Genomic DNA, 15,337 nt, shown 5'->3' on the forward strand with positions numbered 1-15,337 from the left:
ATGACTAATTCTCTCATAGCCTTGTAACACCAAATGAAAAGAAATTCTACTGGGACAGTATGATAGCAAAGAATAAAGAGGTGCCCAACATGGGTATAGTTCAGAAGGCTTTCAACATTTTTTTTCCTTTGGCCAATTAAAATGATGTGCATCACCAAAGAATTAAGGTGTCCTACTGCTATCCCTCAGTCACACCCAGAACAGCAACACACACACACACACACACACACACACACACACACACACACACCCATATTGAACAGCAAGACTAAACAAACCGCTTTTCAGCTTCAAGCTTATCCATCCTTTTCCAGAGGCGATTAACTAGTGCTTCTTGTTCTTGTTCCAATGTATTTTCAAGGTCAATCTTCTCCCGTCTCAACTAAAGGAAGGAAAAAAGTGTTACCAAAGTGTCAGGCCACTTATACTTTGTTAATACATTTTTTGATTGAATAATTAAGACCCCTTTTCTTGGAGAATACTGCAAACATATGGCCAATTTTCTGGCACAAACATATTAAGTGCATCTAGTTCTTAAACTTTGAAAAAAACTAGGTTCATTCTTAGATGTTAATGCTTAATTGTTGTCTGGTACATGAAATGCATTGCTTGTTTCAGCATTTATTCGAGGCACGTGGAAAGTCCTCCTTAGAGAGGTCTTTAGGGGAGTTCGGTGTACTAGTCATATCAGGACTTTTCTGGGCTTGTCCCTTACAGTAAGTCAGAAAGGTTATATTACTATTCATATAAATAACTCTTAAACGCTCCCAAACACTCTACATACTGGCTAATGGAGATAAATAAACATGTACTAAGATATAAAAACACACACAAAATATGATAAACACCAAATCCACAATACTGGTTACTCTAGGTTACTCTAAGGATTTAGGGAAGGAAGCAAATTTGATTTGGAGGAGGCTTTGCAGTTGGGGAGGGAACCCCAACAGTGTTCTATTTTAATGAAGCAAACACGGGAAAATTCAATTAATCAATATTGAGCAATATGTAATAAATACTGAGAACAATGACTGGATAATGGGGACATAGCAGTGAGCCAAGGAGTCAGCAATTTCTGCCCTCATGGATCTTCATTTTAGTGGAGGTCAAGAAACAATTATATACTTGTGAAATAGAACGAAACAGATATGCAGAAAAAGAGGGCTGGTAAGAGAGACTGAAAGTGCAATAGGTTTCATAGCAATGAGTAGAGGACATGTGTTCTATCATTGTCTGTACTTGACATATTAAATAATTTAAAAAATTTTCTTAATGCAAAGAGCCTATGCTACTGCTTCCATGTTATTTCTTCAACCAGTGGCAATTCACCTTTCAATGGTTGAGTCAACAAATTATTCTTGATTGCACAAAGATGTTAATAGATTTCACATTTCCTTAGTGGGTCACAGAGGCAAGCTCCTCATCCAAAGATCTCGTGTGTATACATAAGGCAGAACCAAAAACATGAATAAAATGTAGTCTTTTAAAGCAATCAAACATCAGAAAATAATATCCAAAGTTCGGTTTTATTTTTACAGCCAAATGACATTCCCCTTTCTGAAACTCTTGGTAGCTTAGTCTTAGGAAGCACCAATCTCAACCTCCCAAGATGGTTAGTACTACCAACACCACCCAAGGTCCTTAAGGAGCTCACAGAGAGCAAAAGACTTGCCCATATTCACACAGGAGCACAGGACAGCCAATGAAGGTGAGCAGCTACTTGTTCCACATTTGAGCCAGAATGAATATGCATAAAATCAGCTGCCTTAGAACCTGAACAATCAAGACCTGAGAGGAAATGATATAAGGATAATGATATCATCATGTTCTAAGTTTAGAGAAAAAAGGAGGTCTCAAACAGATGGGAAAACACTCTCATATGATGACAGAGCTCTAGGCTTTTCTTTTCTCCTCTCAAAGCCATAAAAATAGCTGCAGAAACAACTGGCCATTTGAATATTTAAAATATTTCCTACAAACTTAGGTAGAGTCACAAAACAGCAGCCAATGCATGGGGGGAGACTCCTGTAATTACACTTCTGTCTTATGATCACAGACTTTGAGCCAAATGCCTAGGTTCAAATCCCAGCTCCATCAATCACTAGTTAGAAAACGTTGAGACAATTACTAGATATAATTTTACCATTTACAAAGTAAGGGACATAAATAATGTCTGGCTCACTGGATTACGGTGAGCATTACATTTGTAAATCTAGGTAAACCATTGATAACTAATTGGCACTTAGAAAGCACTTAACACTTTTTGGCTATGATAATCACCATATCTGGATATCCGTTCTATTTCTGTTCCAGCCCTCCAGAATGTAAGTCCTACAAGGGACTTGTCTTGTCTGTTTCATTCATTGGTGTATCCTCAGTATCTAGAATAACATCTGGCACCTTATAGGCCATCAATATATATTAAAGGGCTTATTTGACAAGTGAATAAGCCATGATTACATAGCAAACTGGAAACAGAGCTTCAAAATATGTTGTTTTTGCATGGCAGAATGTGATTCTGAAGAACAGTTCAAGGGCAAAAAGGAGGAGGTGCAGGGTGTCAAAATAAGTCAAATATATTGTGCCGCAAAGTTGGGACTGCACTAACGTGCAAATGCTCCTCAGAATGTTAAACAATTCCTACCTGCAGCAACAATGAGAAATCCTGGAACCCTTATATGACTCCTATTAAACTTTGTGATTCTCTGCATTCATCATACATTTTGGCCAAGCTTTGAAGTACAATCCACAGTCATTTTTCTTTTCTTTTTTTGAGACAAGGTCTCGCTCTGTTGCCCAGGCTGGAGTGCGGTGGCACGATCATGGATCACTGCAGCCTTAACCCACTGGGCTCAGGCAATCCTCCTGCTTCAGCCTCCCAAGTAGCTGGGACTACAGGCACACGCCACCACATCTGGTTAATTTTTTATTTTTTGTAGAGATGAGTTCTTGCTATGTTGCCCAGGCTGGTCTTGAACTCCTGGCCTCAAGCAATCCTCTGTCTTGGCCTCCCAAAGTGCTGAGATTACAGGCGTGAGCCACTGCCCCCAGCCTCAGAATTATGTTTATTTAAACAAATAACTATGAGGCATCTACCTTTAAGGATCCCAATTCCAGTGTTTAAAAGCATCATAGGAGGTAGAGGTAGTTGATAAGCAAGAAAAAAATTCAAGCAGGCATCATTTTGCAGTATGATGTCTAGTGGAGAAATGCACGCTCAATTACTTTTAGAGTAAATACGCATAATACTAATTAATAACTCTGAGAAGCAAAATCAAGACAAAGCTGTCTTTACCCATATGTAACTAATGAGGCATGTGACTCTGAGCAGGTCACTCAGCTGCTGTAGCTCCGATGCCCTCATCCATGAAATGAGAAGTTTGGCCTGGATGATGCCTGTGTCCCCTTCTGGCCTATCCATTCTGTCATTCCCTGCCCAATGTCAAGACAGTAGCTGTCTTCAGTCGGAGCTAGTTCTGTCACACACATTTAGAGCCAGAAGCAGCAAGGCAAAGCATCATTTTAAAGCTGAGGAAACCACTAGCCTGCAAGATGACATGACTCAGGCAGTCATGCCACCAAGATAGGAACGGATATCGGTCACCATGGCAGCCAAAATTGCTGGGTCCTGTCCAACCAGCAAGTACAGGAACTTGAGGGAAACATGGATTTAGGGCAAATTATGCTGTGGTTTGTGGGCCTATCTCCTTTGCCAACAATACTTGGGAGTAGCAGAGTTGGGGGTAGCTGATGCCAGGGAAATAAGGACAGTTTAGGGAGTCGATGAGCGATTCTGGAAACAGACGAGATCAGGAAACATGAGTTGGAGCCCTATGTGAATCTCGGCTCCTTCCTGGCATCTGTTGGTAGAGTTACCAGCTATCAATCTACTGTCCACCTCAGCAAACCTGGGCACCCTGAGTGTGAAACTTGGGTTTGCTGTCCCAATTTGCTCTACTAATTTATTTCCATGATGCAGGCAACACAGGAGGCCCCAGCTCAGCAGTGTGGATTCTCAAGTACAGTAGGTCCTTGAATGTTCGACGTCCTTTTATTATAATGTTGACGAGGGGAAAAAAAAAAAGCAGATTCTCAGTGGGGCCTCTGTCTACGTAGAGTTCACATGTTCTCCCTATGTCTGTGTGGGTTTTCTCCAGATACTCGAGTTTACTTTCATGTCCCAAAGATGTGCAATCGTCATGTCTACATGGTCCCTCTGGAGTGAGTGAGAGTGTGTGTATGAGTGTGTCCTACAATGGGTTGGTGCTCTGTCCAGGGTTGGGTCCTGCTTTGTGCCCTGAGCTGCCAGGACAGGCTCCAGCCACCCTTGATCTGAACTGGAATAAGCACGTTAGAAAATGAATGAGTACAAATTATTGTAAAATACAAATTCATAAAGTCTATGCTAATCATACAAACACATGAAAATCAATGATGCAGTATGTATGCAAGTGTTCAGCAAGCCGCTGTAATTGTTACTATTTGCTTTTGAACTGTGAGTTGGGAGGAGGTGCTCCTTACAATTTTTACTTTGCAAACATTTATCCCTTCATTTAACGCATCACTACTATGACCATCACTCACTGATTCACTAAAAATGGGGTAATTATATGGTTTTCATTAATCTTTCTTTAATATATGCATAACTCACATTTGTTTCAATGTTTAATATCAGAAGAATGTTGGGTCTTTATTTAGAAGTGTGATAATGTTTTTGTGACCGGAAATATGTCATAGGAACTTAACTCTTGTTTATATCAATCAGCTTCTGGTAAAATTGATTTTCATATATGTTGTTTCACTTAAAGTCAGTTTCCAAGAACTATATTGACAATGTTAAGTGAGGACTTACCGTATTTCATTACATGGGCTGGCAGTGCTATAGGACTCTATATTATCTTTAACCCTGCAAAGAGCAGGGCCTCTTGTTTTTTCAGTTTAAAAAATCTCAACTTTTCAGCATTGTTGAGGAGCTCTGGCTGACATTAAAGAGCAGAGAAGTTAGAGGAAATCATATTGAGTCCCTTGGTTAATTTCCCCTGAAGTTCTTTATCAGTTTCCCCACCACTTCCTGCCCAACTAATTCCAAATCCTATATATTTACAGCCAAAGTGAACATAACAGTTCTGCCAATTAAAACAGATTTTCAATGCTTACACTGTCCTGGTCATTGCACAAGGTCATAATATATGTTAAGTTTCCAGGGTAGTAAGTTGGGAATTCTTGCTTCAGGTGTAAAAAGCTGAGTGATACAGTGCTTTCAATATGCTGGTCTCTATCTGTAATAATCTCTCTTCAACATCCTTCCTAATATCTGATCACTTTTTTAAAAAAATTGGTGTTCATGCAATACGTATCCCACTCATCCCTCAACAAACATCTAATTTTCAGGCTAACCCAAGCCCCGTACTGTGATTATTCCGCAAGCATCCAGCACCAAGGGATAGAGCTGATTTATTCATTGGAGCTGAATATTCATTGGAAAGACTGCTTTGTAATTAAGTCAGTTCAATGAACTGCCAAATTCTTTACTCCTCTTGAGTAGCTCTACTTTTCATTGCAGGTTAATTAACATCAGACCAGGAGTTCTTATTATGTCCCCAAAATAAATTTAGAACTTCTTCAATGAATAAACTTAATATATAAAAATGCATCTGGCTTATTTGAATTCACAGTCGGTCCTACCTGTGTCTTCTCAGTAGACAGATCCTGACCAACACCCAAAGAAGCAGAAAGGGAGTGGGCCAGCCCAGAGGTGGCTCCCAATGCTACCACAGTTCTTTCTTACTATTGCATTTTTCCATTTAAAGAGGACTACGATGCTGGGGTGGGAGTAAGGAATGTTTGGCAAAAAAGCCGGATGAGAACTCTAGCTAAATATTATACTCAGTTCTAGGATTTTGAAAGGTTTTAGTGAACCTTTTCAATCTGCTTTGAAAGGTTTTAGTCTAAGTACCATATTATCATCATTACTATGGGGAAAATCTGTTTTGAAACCCAAATATCTGATTTATAACACAAATTTTGGAAAGCAGTCTATTATAACTAAGACATGTACTAATCCAGGCATAATAAAGAGAAGGGAAAGCCTATGAAATAAAGGCTATCATATAAATAGAACACAAAGTTTGCCAGGCACTTAAGCCTGGGAAACAGAGTGAGATCCGGTCTCTACAAAAAAAATAAAAAATTATTCAGATGCAGTACCATGCACTTCCAGTCCCAGCTACTCAAGAGGCTGAGGCAGGAGGATCTCTTGAGCCCAGATGCTTGAGGCTGCAGTGAGCTATGACTGTGCCACTGTACTCCGGCCTGGGTGGCAGAGCAAGACTCTGTCTCAAAAAAAAGAATGAACAAACAAACGAATGAAGAAAGAAAGAAAGAAACGAAAAAGATAGCAGAATACTTTAAGACCCACATTAACCAAACTCTAAAGTTGGCCAGATTTTTTTTTTTTTTTTAGTAAGAGGCAAGTCCTAAGAAAACACAAGAGTGTGTCGGGGATTTAACACAACAACTTCCCAAAGCCTTTCAGGTTAGGTTATGTCTAAAGGCCATTAAAAGCTTAGCCCCATCTTCTGTCACTTTACTATGTGATTTCATAGATGTTCAAGTGTTCAAAGTGCTGACCTGGGGGTACATCAACATCACCTGGGAAAATATAAGTACAATATTCAAAAAATAAATCAGTCAGAAAAATGGTCACAGTTTTGCTTCTACTAAAAGAGCAGAGACAATCTCATTCCATCCTATTTTCCCATACACCTGAGTTAATCCAGATTGTGCCTATATATTGGAAAGAAGTGACTAACAGAATTCATGAGGGGGCTATTAAAATACATCACGTGCATCTGACATGAAAATAGCTGACAGCAATCCACAATGGTCCTTTGCAAAGCCTTCACAAAGTAAAGCAATGGAGACAAGTAAGGTAAAACAAGCAATGTCTGTGTCAGCTGTCTGTTCAGGTGATCAGTGGAATTTTGCTCAGTCCTGGCAATTCTCCTAAGGTGGAAGACATCTGACCCTTGCATTCTGGAAAACTGTCTTTTAAAAAAAAAGACAAAACAAGCAGTCAGTCTGTGTTACAGATAAACTAAGACAGGTGTTCATAGACCACAGCGTTCCCCCAGGTGTCTATTTGATTAATCAAGCTGTGATTGCTTTCAGAATTTTAAGAACAAGTTCCATCTAGGTCATCACAGCTCATGCAATGCTGAGAACAGAAAGAGTTGAAGGAAGTCTGCCAGTGAGGAGCAAGGAAAAGGGGGAGGAAGAGTGATCACTTTCTAGACCAGAAGATCAAAGTTATAATTGAAAAGAAACTTACCTACATATATCTAAAATACAGGAAAAAGGAGAAATACGCAAAAAAAAAAAAAAAAAAAAAAAATCAGAAAGAACTATACAGCAAGATAAATATGGTTGTCCCTTGGCTGAAAGTTACGCTGGTGATAATTTATCTTCCTATTTTTTCCTGGCCTGCCCAATTTCTTAATCAACATCTGCTATTTTTATAATCGAAAAAAACTTAGATATCTAATCTTAAAAAAACTGAGTTTCCTACTATAATTGAATAGTACATCCAAAAACAGCAATCCATTAATATGGTATTATCTGACATATTTAAAATACAGAATGAGCCAAACAACCTTCAGAAGAATAAATGACAGTGAAAGCTCAGTTATCTGGAAGATAGAATTTTCCAGATAGCTCAGAGTTAACCTTCTTTAATACAGCTTACATCTTTTTTCTTCTAAAAAATTATGTTCCTGTAAGAATTAGATTTGTTCTTTGAAATTGATATAATTTCAGGACAATATTAATATGCCATTATTAACATGAAAATAACACTATTTCATAACTTTTCAGTTCAATAAATTTTGCTTTCAGTGAGAAATAACTTTTTAAATAGACACACATTTAATTACTCAGATTAATACAGTTTCTAGTCTTAACATTTTCATCACTTTAACATCAACATAATATTACAGAAATTTGCATACTGGGTTCATTACTCGAGGGGATTCTTTTAACAGATAATTGCTGTTGAGGGAAAGCAAGTTTCACAGTATTGTGTATACATTCTTTTACTACATCAAGAGTTCAGTGGAGACGTCCTCAGGAAAGAAATGACGTCTGTAACTTGCAAATATACTATCAGATCAGTGGCTACCATCAGACTATTACCTAAAATAAGCATCTTGCTGGGTGTGGTGGTGCATGTCTGTAATCCCAGCTACTTGGGAGGCTCATGCAGGAGGACTGCTTGAACCCAGGAGTTTGAGACCACCCTGGGCAACACAGTGACAGGGACAGGGCGGGCGCAGAGAAATTCTAGGCAGAAAAGGGCAGGTCCCTGGCAAAACCCCATCCTCAAGCCAAAAAGCCTGAAACCACAGTCCAAAGTGAGAACTCATATCCCTGTTTTTCCACTCGAATGTTGCCTTTTCCTAAACCACCCATGGCCCTATCCCACCCCACCCTATGCTTATTAAAAAAAAAAAAAAAAACCCTGACTCAGCCGGTAGACGGGACTACAGCTGGAGGCTGGAGAGAAGTGGTTTGACTTCGGAGGGACAGCTTGCTGGCGTAACTTTGGAGAAGACTCCAGGCAGACTTCAGGGGAAGATTACCTACCTGCCCCATTCCCTTTTCAGCTCCCCTTCCCGCTAAGAGCCACTTTCATCGGCAATAAAATCTCCCACATTTACCATCCTTCAATTCATTCGTGCAACCTCATTTTTCCTGGATGCCAGACAAGAGCTCGGGAGTTACAACTGCAGATACAAAAGGCTGTCACACTGGCCCTTTGCCCTCGCTGGTGTAGGGCAGCTGACTCATGCAAAAAGGCAAAGGGCCCACTGAACTCTTAACACTTAAGCCGTCCATGGACAGCAGAACTAAACGAGTACTGTAACACACCCTCTGGGGCTTCAGGAGTTACAGGCACCCCCTGCCTAGATGCTGCTACAGGGCCAGCACAGAGTTCGTTCCTGCCAGTACCTAAGCAGCCAGCCGGTGCCAGCACTTGTTCACTCCGGTTCCCACAGTGGAGTCGAGAGTGGTGGGCTGAGTAAATGAGACATCCCTCTCACAACTCCTGTGAAGGGGTCAGGGAAATATCCTGCTTCAATAGCAAGACTTCGTTGACTCCCAACCCAAAATATTATTAAAGTTAAAACAAGCTTCTTTAAGAACAACAGGGCAACTTCTCTTGCCCTAATGTGATTTATCCAAAATGGGAGTTTTGGACAAACTTGATGTTCTTTATCCAAAATGGAAGTTTCCTTGATAAATCATTTCTTTCTTGTCATTACCACATTCATCCCACTTCCTTACATAGCGATGATGAGTTTACTTAGCCATTCATTCATTTGCAGTGTGTTCAGCTAGGGAGAACACCTAAGTCATCAAGCAAATTCTTGTTTTGATCACAAAGAAACAGACCTGTGCATTTCACAATTACAACTAGGAAGTCTCAGTACAGTATCTCTGGGTTTCACTGCTCTACTGCAGCACACCAGTGCTCTTCAATTTGACACGCAAGGTCTTTGTTCCCCGTGGGTAACCAGAAGATGCACATCATTGGATCATGACGAGCTGCCTTTCCTTTGACACAGGAAATACATTGAGTTTTTCCCCTTCCATCATGCAACATCATCTGTACAAGTTGATCTATATGTGGCATCTGATGCTTCAAAATAAAGTCTTACAAGATGGAACACAGTGAGTTTTTCTATTTAATTGAAATTGAGTCTAGGAAAGGAATTCTGGGGGATTTTTTTTTCCTTTTTCATATCCTACAGACAGACTTATCTGTGTCCCTTGATAGAGCTCAGAGTCTACTTTCACAGGTCTGGAGTTGGCACCCCTTAGTTGGCTTCATCACATCCCAACAAATGGATTCCAAAACAAATCAACAGAGAGCCTCCTAAAGCTTCTTTTGAGTATAGTGTATTGACCCTAGTTTTCTCACTTCCAAGACACAAAATTCCACTTATTTTTCAGCTATTATCTGAGGTTTCTTCTCCATCTGTCTTGGACAAGCAGTGGGTGGGATGAATGTACCTAAGCTTCTCAGGCAACTGAAACATCACCATGGATTTGCTATAATCAAATTCTGACCAAGCCGACTTCAGGGTTTACTATGATTATGTCTCCAATACAGCTTATCTAAATGTGCAGAAATAAGTTATGATGTTTTATTTTTTAAAAAGCGGGACAGCCAATTATAAATCCACTTAAAAAAAGAGGAAGAGAAACGAAGAGGAGGAGGAGAAGATGAAGAAAAACATCAATAGCTGTTTTTCTAGGGGAACTGTAATCTAGGTCAAGTTTTTTCATTTTTGTACTTCTTTTAGTACTTGTTTTCCAAACTGTCTTGAAAGAACAATGGATTTTTACAATGCAAATATTTGATTTAAAAGATTCCAAGACTTCCATAATCTGAAATTTGCATTTATAACTAAACTACAAAGTATGCATGGTAGTCACTAAATTTCATTTCCTTAATGCAAGTGACTCTTCAAGGAACATGGTTGTTCTTTGTGTTTTCAAAATGGCACACAAAAATCAGTAGGTGCTCTACTCAGCACAATTTCAATGGATTCCTCTAGCTGTCAGAATCTGCAAGGGAAGCTTTTAGCATGAATGGAATTCTAAACAAGACCCAGTATGGTCACACTACCTGTGAATTTAAGAGAAACACCATTGATATGGTTTAGCTCTGTGTCCCCATCCAAATCTCATCTTGAATTGTACTCCCATAATTCCCACATGTTGTGGAAGGGAACCGGTGGGAGTAAACTGAATCATGGGGGCAGTTTCCCCCATAGTGTTCTCGTGGTAGTGAATAAGTCTCACAAGATCTGACAGCTTTATCAGGGGTTTCCGCTTTTACATCTTCCTCATTCTCTCTTTGCCTGCTGCTGTCCCTGTAAGACGGGACTTGCTCCTCCTTGCCTTCCGCTATGATTGTGGGCCTTCCCCAGCTACGTGGAACTAGTCCAATTAAACCTCTTTTGTAAATTGCCCAGTCTAGGGTATGTCTTCAGCAGCAGCATGAAAAAGGACTAATACAACCATGTTTTACAAGAGTTAGTAAAACCAAATCACCCAAGGATGCAAACTTGAATATGAGCCACTAGCCACTCAGTTCACTCATAAATCACAAGGACACAAAGTTTATCTGTATAATTCGCTAGAGTTAGTTGCTGTAGCTACTAAAACAAGTAGCATCAGAATTCTATGGGAACTGGCTATGATGTCGGTTTGGTTATATTTTTGAATGAATTGCCTTCTAGACAACCAAGGCAGAAAGGCCATCTTGTATCCTTAGCACTATCCTTAACTGTTTTTAACATCTTAAGAGCCACTATTCTAAGAACTGGAAATGTGAAAATTTTCTTTCCTTCCTGATAGACTTTAAAATATACTAAATATTTTCCTGCTTAAGACCATGAATTTAAAAAATTTTGTCCTGAGGATTCAAATTCATTATTCTAAACCCTGGCCTCTGTGATTTGCTGCAGCTGTAGATGATGAGGGGCACTGAGATGAGTGAGGGTCACTCCCTGTGCTGCCCTGGAAGCTGGGGTCTCATCAAGCCCCTTTAAGTCACCTAGTGTCATCTAGTGGCTGAAGATAATCACTGAGCACGGTTAGCACTGAGGCTTGCACAAGCCCTGGTAGAGCTATATGGCTTCTTTCCATCTGTCATTCACTGTAAAGATAAGCCTAAACCCTCAAGAACACTACACAGCAGATACCAAAACCTCCGCTTACTCCATGACCCCCAAAGTAGAGGCAGGGAGTCAACTTCACATCTCCTTCACAGCTCTTTTTCTGTTCTTGGCATCTTTATGTAGTACCTGCAAACACTTTTTACTACCTATTCTCTCTCCTCATTTCTGCCTCCTCTCCCATCTCTGCTTCCCTGCAACATGGCTGAACATAGACCCACTTAGCCAGTGGGATTCTTTTCTCCTGCATCAATCTCAGAGCAGCTGCAGGCATTCTCTGCTGGCTAGGGGGCTGCTGTGCTATGGTGGGAGCACCACTACTCTCCTCCACCACAGTACTCTGCCCAGTGCATCCCTCAGCACTGGCCTCCCTGGACCAGGCTCCTCAAGGTCAGGGACCTCCCATCATCTTTCTTAGAAGAGTTTGTGACACACAGCAGGCATGCAATACAGGTGTATTGGATTAATGCAGGATGCATGCCATACAAGGGCATCAACAGCAGCATGGACAAAGAAGAAAAAGAAGCCAGATCACAAATGACATATGAGCATAAATATGTCCATAAGTGAAGAGACAGATAACCAGTTCAAGGAAGGTAGTGAGTGAGACATTTGAGGATTAAATAATATACACACTTATTTTCCTGGAAAATAGGTAGGGCAAAGGGCAAAGTATCACAGGAATTAGATGACATTTTTCAGTATAAATGGCAGCAGCTACAATTTTTGGAGAGCTAGCAGATTAGAGTCACCAGGGATACAGTGTTAAGGTCAACCTTGTCTTGGCCCTCCTTCATCTTATAGGGAAGCTATAAGAAAGAAACAAACAGAGTACTGAATGTTACAACAGTAGTTCTGAATATTATAGAAATACCTCATAGCACAGACACCTGACTGTAGGAGGGACGCTAGTAAGGCTTGAGCAGGGATAGGATAGAGGAGGGAGAAAGTGTTCCAGGCAGAGGAAACAGATCCATGAAGATCTGGAAGCACCAAAGCATTGGGCAAGGCAGAACACTTTTTTCAAACTGCAGGTCAAGACCCATTACTGGATTGTGAAATTAGTCTAGTCTTTTGTGACCTACATTTTAATAAAAATGAAATATAATTAAATAGAAAATCAGTGCAAAGCATGTAAGTACTATTTTATGAAACTCATCACAATGACACATACAATTACACATCATCAGTGACTAGGTTACCATATAAACGTATTTCTTGCTGTGCAGTCCACATTTGAATAATCCTGCATCAGAAGGAATTTTAGTACACATGGAGTGTGAGGACAGGCAGGAAGGACAACTAATCCTCCCCAAAATATACAAATAAGAATTGCAACTGCTTCACAAAAGAGGTCAAATTGCATGCATGAGGCCACACTGTTTATTACAGATGAAAGGGAGATTTGAACCCAGGGAAGTTTCCCTAAACTACATGGGCTAAGATATCATTATAAATCGATGCTAATAAGCTAAAATTAATATATCAATCCTAAATCCTACCTTTATATATGGGTTTTAGTGCTATGGAAGAAGGGGGACATCTCAGATAAGAAAATATGTCTCTAAATTCCAGGAATAACTGAAAAAAAGACACCGGGCCAGCTACAGGAAGGAGAAAGTAAGGGGCCTCGTACATGGTAGGCAATCCTGTTACACCATGTAAGTGTTAGCTGAATTAGATGACTAACCCTCCATGGATATAGTGCCCTATTTTTCTACAGTATTACTTAATAACCATGGAGTGTCTAAAACCCACGTACCGTATGCCACTGTTGTCTTCTTCCTCATCAGATAATTTTCAGAGCAGAGTACACAAAAGGCCCTCATATCTGATGAGCTAAACTTCACTTATTATATAAACTAATGTGTGCCTTTTAATGCTAGACAAGTAAGGAAAATTTTCCCTAAGTGGTAGAACATATTATTCAAAATAAGATTTCTTGACACGAACAGAAAATTCCAAGTTCCAAATGTTCTTACCATTACCTAAGAAAATGTGAATAGCAAATAAGAGATGTACAGTGATCACGTTTGAAGAAAAATCTTCAAGTCAAGGTTTATAGGCACTGGCCACCAGTGTTTGTTTAGAAAGCCCCAATATCGTTAAAGCCATGTTGTCTAGATTAATCCAATTTACCAGACTAATACTGTGTGCTACAAAGACCACACAATTTTACATTATCCTGAATATGCTTTTTTACATCTGCTTATAAATTGACTTTTGGCATCAAGCATTTAAAGATGCTAAATAAATGCCAAAAAGGTAACTAAAATAAATGATTAAGAACTAATGCAGGCTGTTTGAACTGGAAAGCAGCAGAGTTCTTTGAAGTATAAAAGAAAGATGACATTGCCTTTACTTTTACAAAGGCTTAAGTCTTTCCAGGGTCTAAAAGACCACTAGTACGAGAACCAGGGGACCACGTTTGCCACTCATTAGCTGTGTGACTTCAGAAACCCTCCCAATCTCTCTCCGGGTTTCCATTTCTGAAAAGGGAGCGTGAGCAAGCTGGGCCACTCACAGGCCAAACTGATCTATCACTGAGCAGTGATTCCCACTGAGCCCAACTCTGCAGCAAACTCTGGAGGGAGAGGAAATGGGAATAAGAGGCTATTGTTCCAATTTGTAAGAGCAGAGCTGATGCCCCTACCCCTGGATTTATTTGTGATTTTCCCACTGTCTCATGTCCCCACTAGCGTCTGGGGAAAAAGGTAGTCTTCCCCACATCATGGACTTCTAGCTCTACAATTCTGTGAATTATAATACTGCAGAACACCAACAGAACCATTTATAGCCCATAGACCTTCATGATCTAGCTGTGAACATTCCCTGTTTGAAGAATAAGAGGACTCCAGATTCAAGGCCTATGAAAAGAATGAATGATATCTGAATAATTGAAGTGTCCATACCAAAGGACTAACTTTCAGTGAGATAAACTTACAGTGAGGCCCTGCTGACATGTGAGTTAACTGAGGCCTTCCTAGGAAGAAAGTCAGCCCAGTTAAGTTCTGCTTTACAGAGAACAGAAAGGAGCCAACTCAGAAACCATGATAACCCAAGCTCTACTTTCAAAACAAACACGTCATGATCAACTCAAATCTCTGGCAGAATGCCTTCCAATATCCTTTCTTCAGGTTCAACCCACTACATGCAAAGTATGGATTATTTTAAAATTACATGTTGTTTGCACAATTTTAAGAGAGTTACCATGTGACCCAGCAATTTCACTCCTTTGCATATTACTAAGAAAAATGAAAACATGTCCACACAAAAAAATTATACGTGAATGTTCATAGCAGCATTCTTCATAATAACTAAAAGATGGAAACAACCTAAATGTCCATCAAATGATAAATGGATAATTGATGAGTGTGGTATATCCATACCATAGATGATTATTTAGCCAGAAAAAAAGAAGCAGGGATGAAAACATTATGGTAAATGAAAGAAGCCAATCACAAAAGACCACATATTACATGATTCTATTTACATGAAATGTCCAGAATAGGCAAATACACAGACAGAAAATAGAACAGCAGTTGCTTAGAGGTAATAGGGGATTAGGGGTGACAGGTGAACGGTACGGGGTT

General features: G+C 39.8%; 1 protein-coding gene across 1 annotated transcript in view; it reads right to left on the minus strand.

Annotated features, from left to right (window-relative positions):
• Positions 1–15,337, minus strand: part of CCDC6 (coiled-coil domain containing 6) — a 118,774-nt gene that overhangs the window by 24,935 nt on the left and 78,502 nt on the right. The window contains exon 4 of the mRNA XM_030797984.1: positions 279–382. Coding sequence (XP_030653844.1) covers positions 279–382 — 104 coding nt within the window. The remainder of the gene's footprint in view (positions 1–278; positions 383–15,337) is intronic.

This window comes from Nomascus leucogenys, chromosome 18 (assembly GCF_006542625.1).
Source record: "Nomascus leucogenys isolate Asia chromosome 18, Asia_NLE_v1, whole genome shotgun sequence".
Lineage (NCBI taxonomy): Eukaryota > Metazoa > Chordata > Mammalia > Primates > Hylobatidae > Nomascus > Nomascus leucogenys.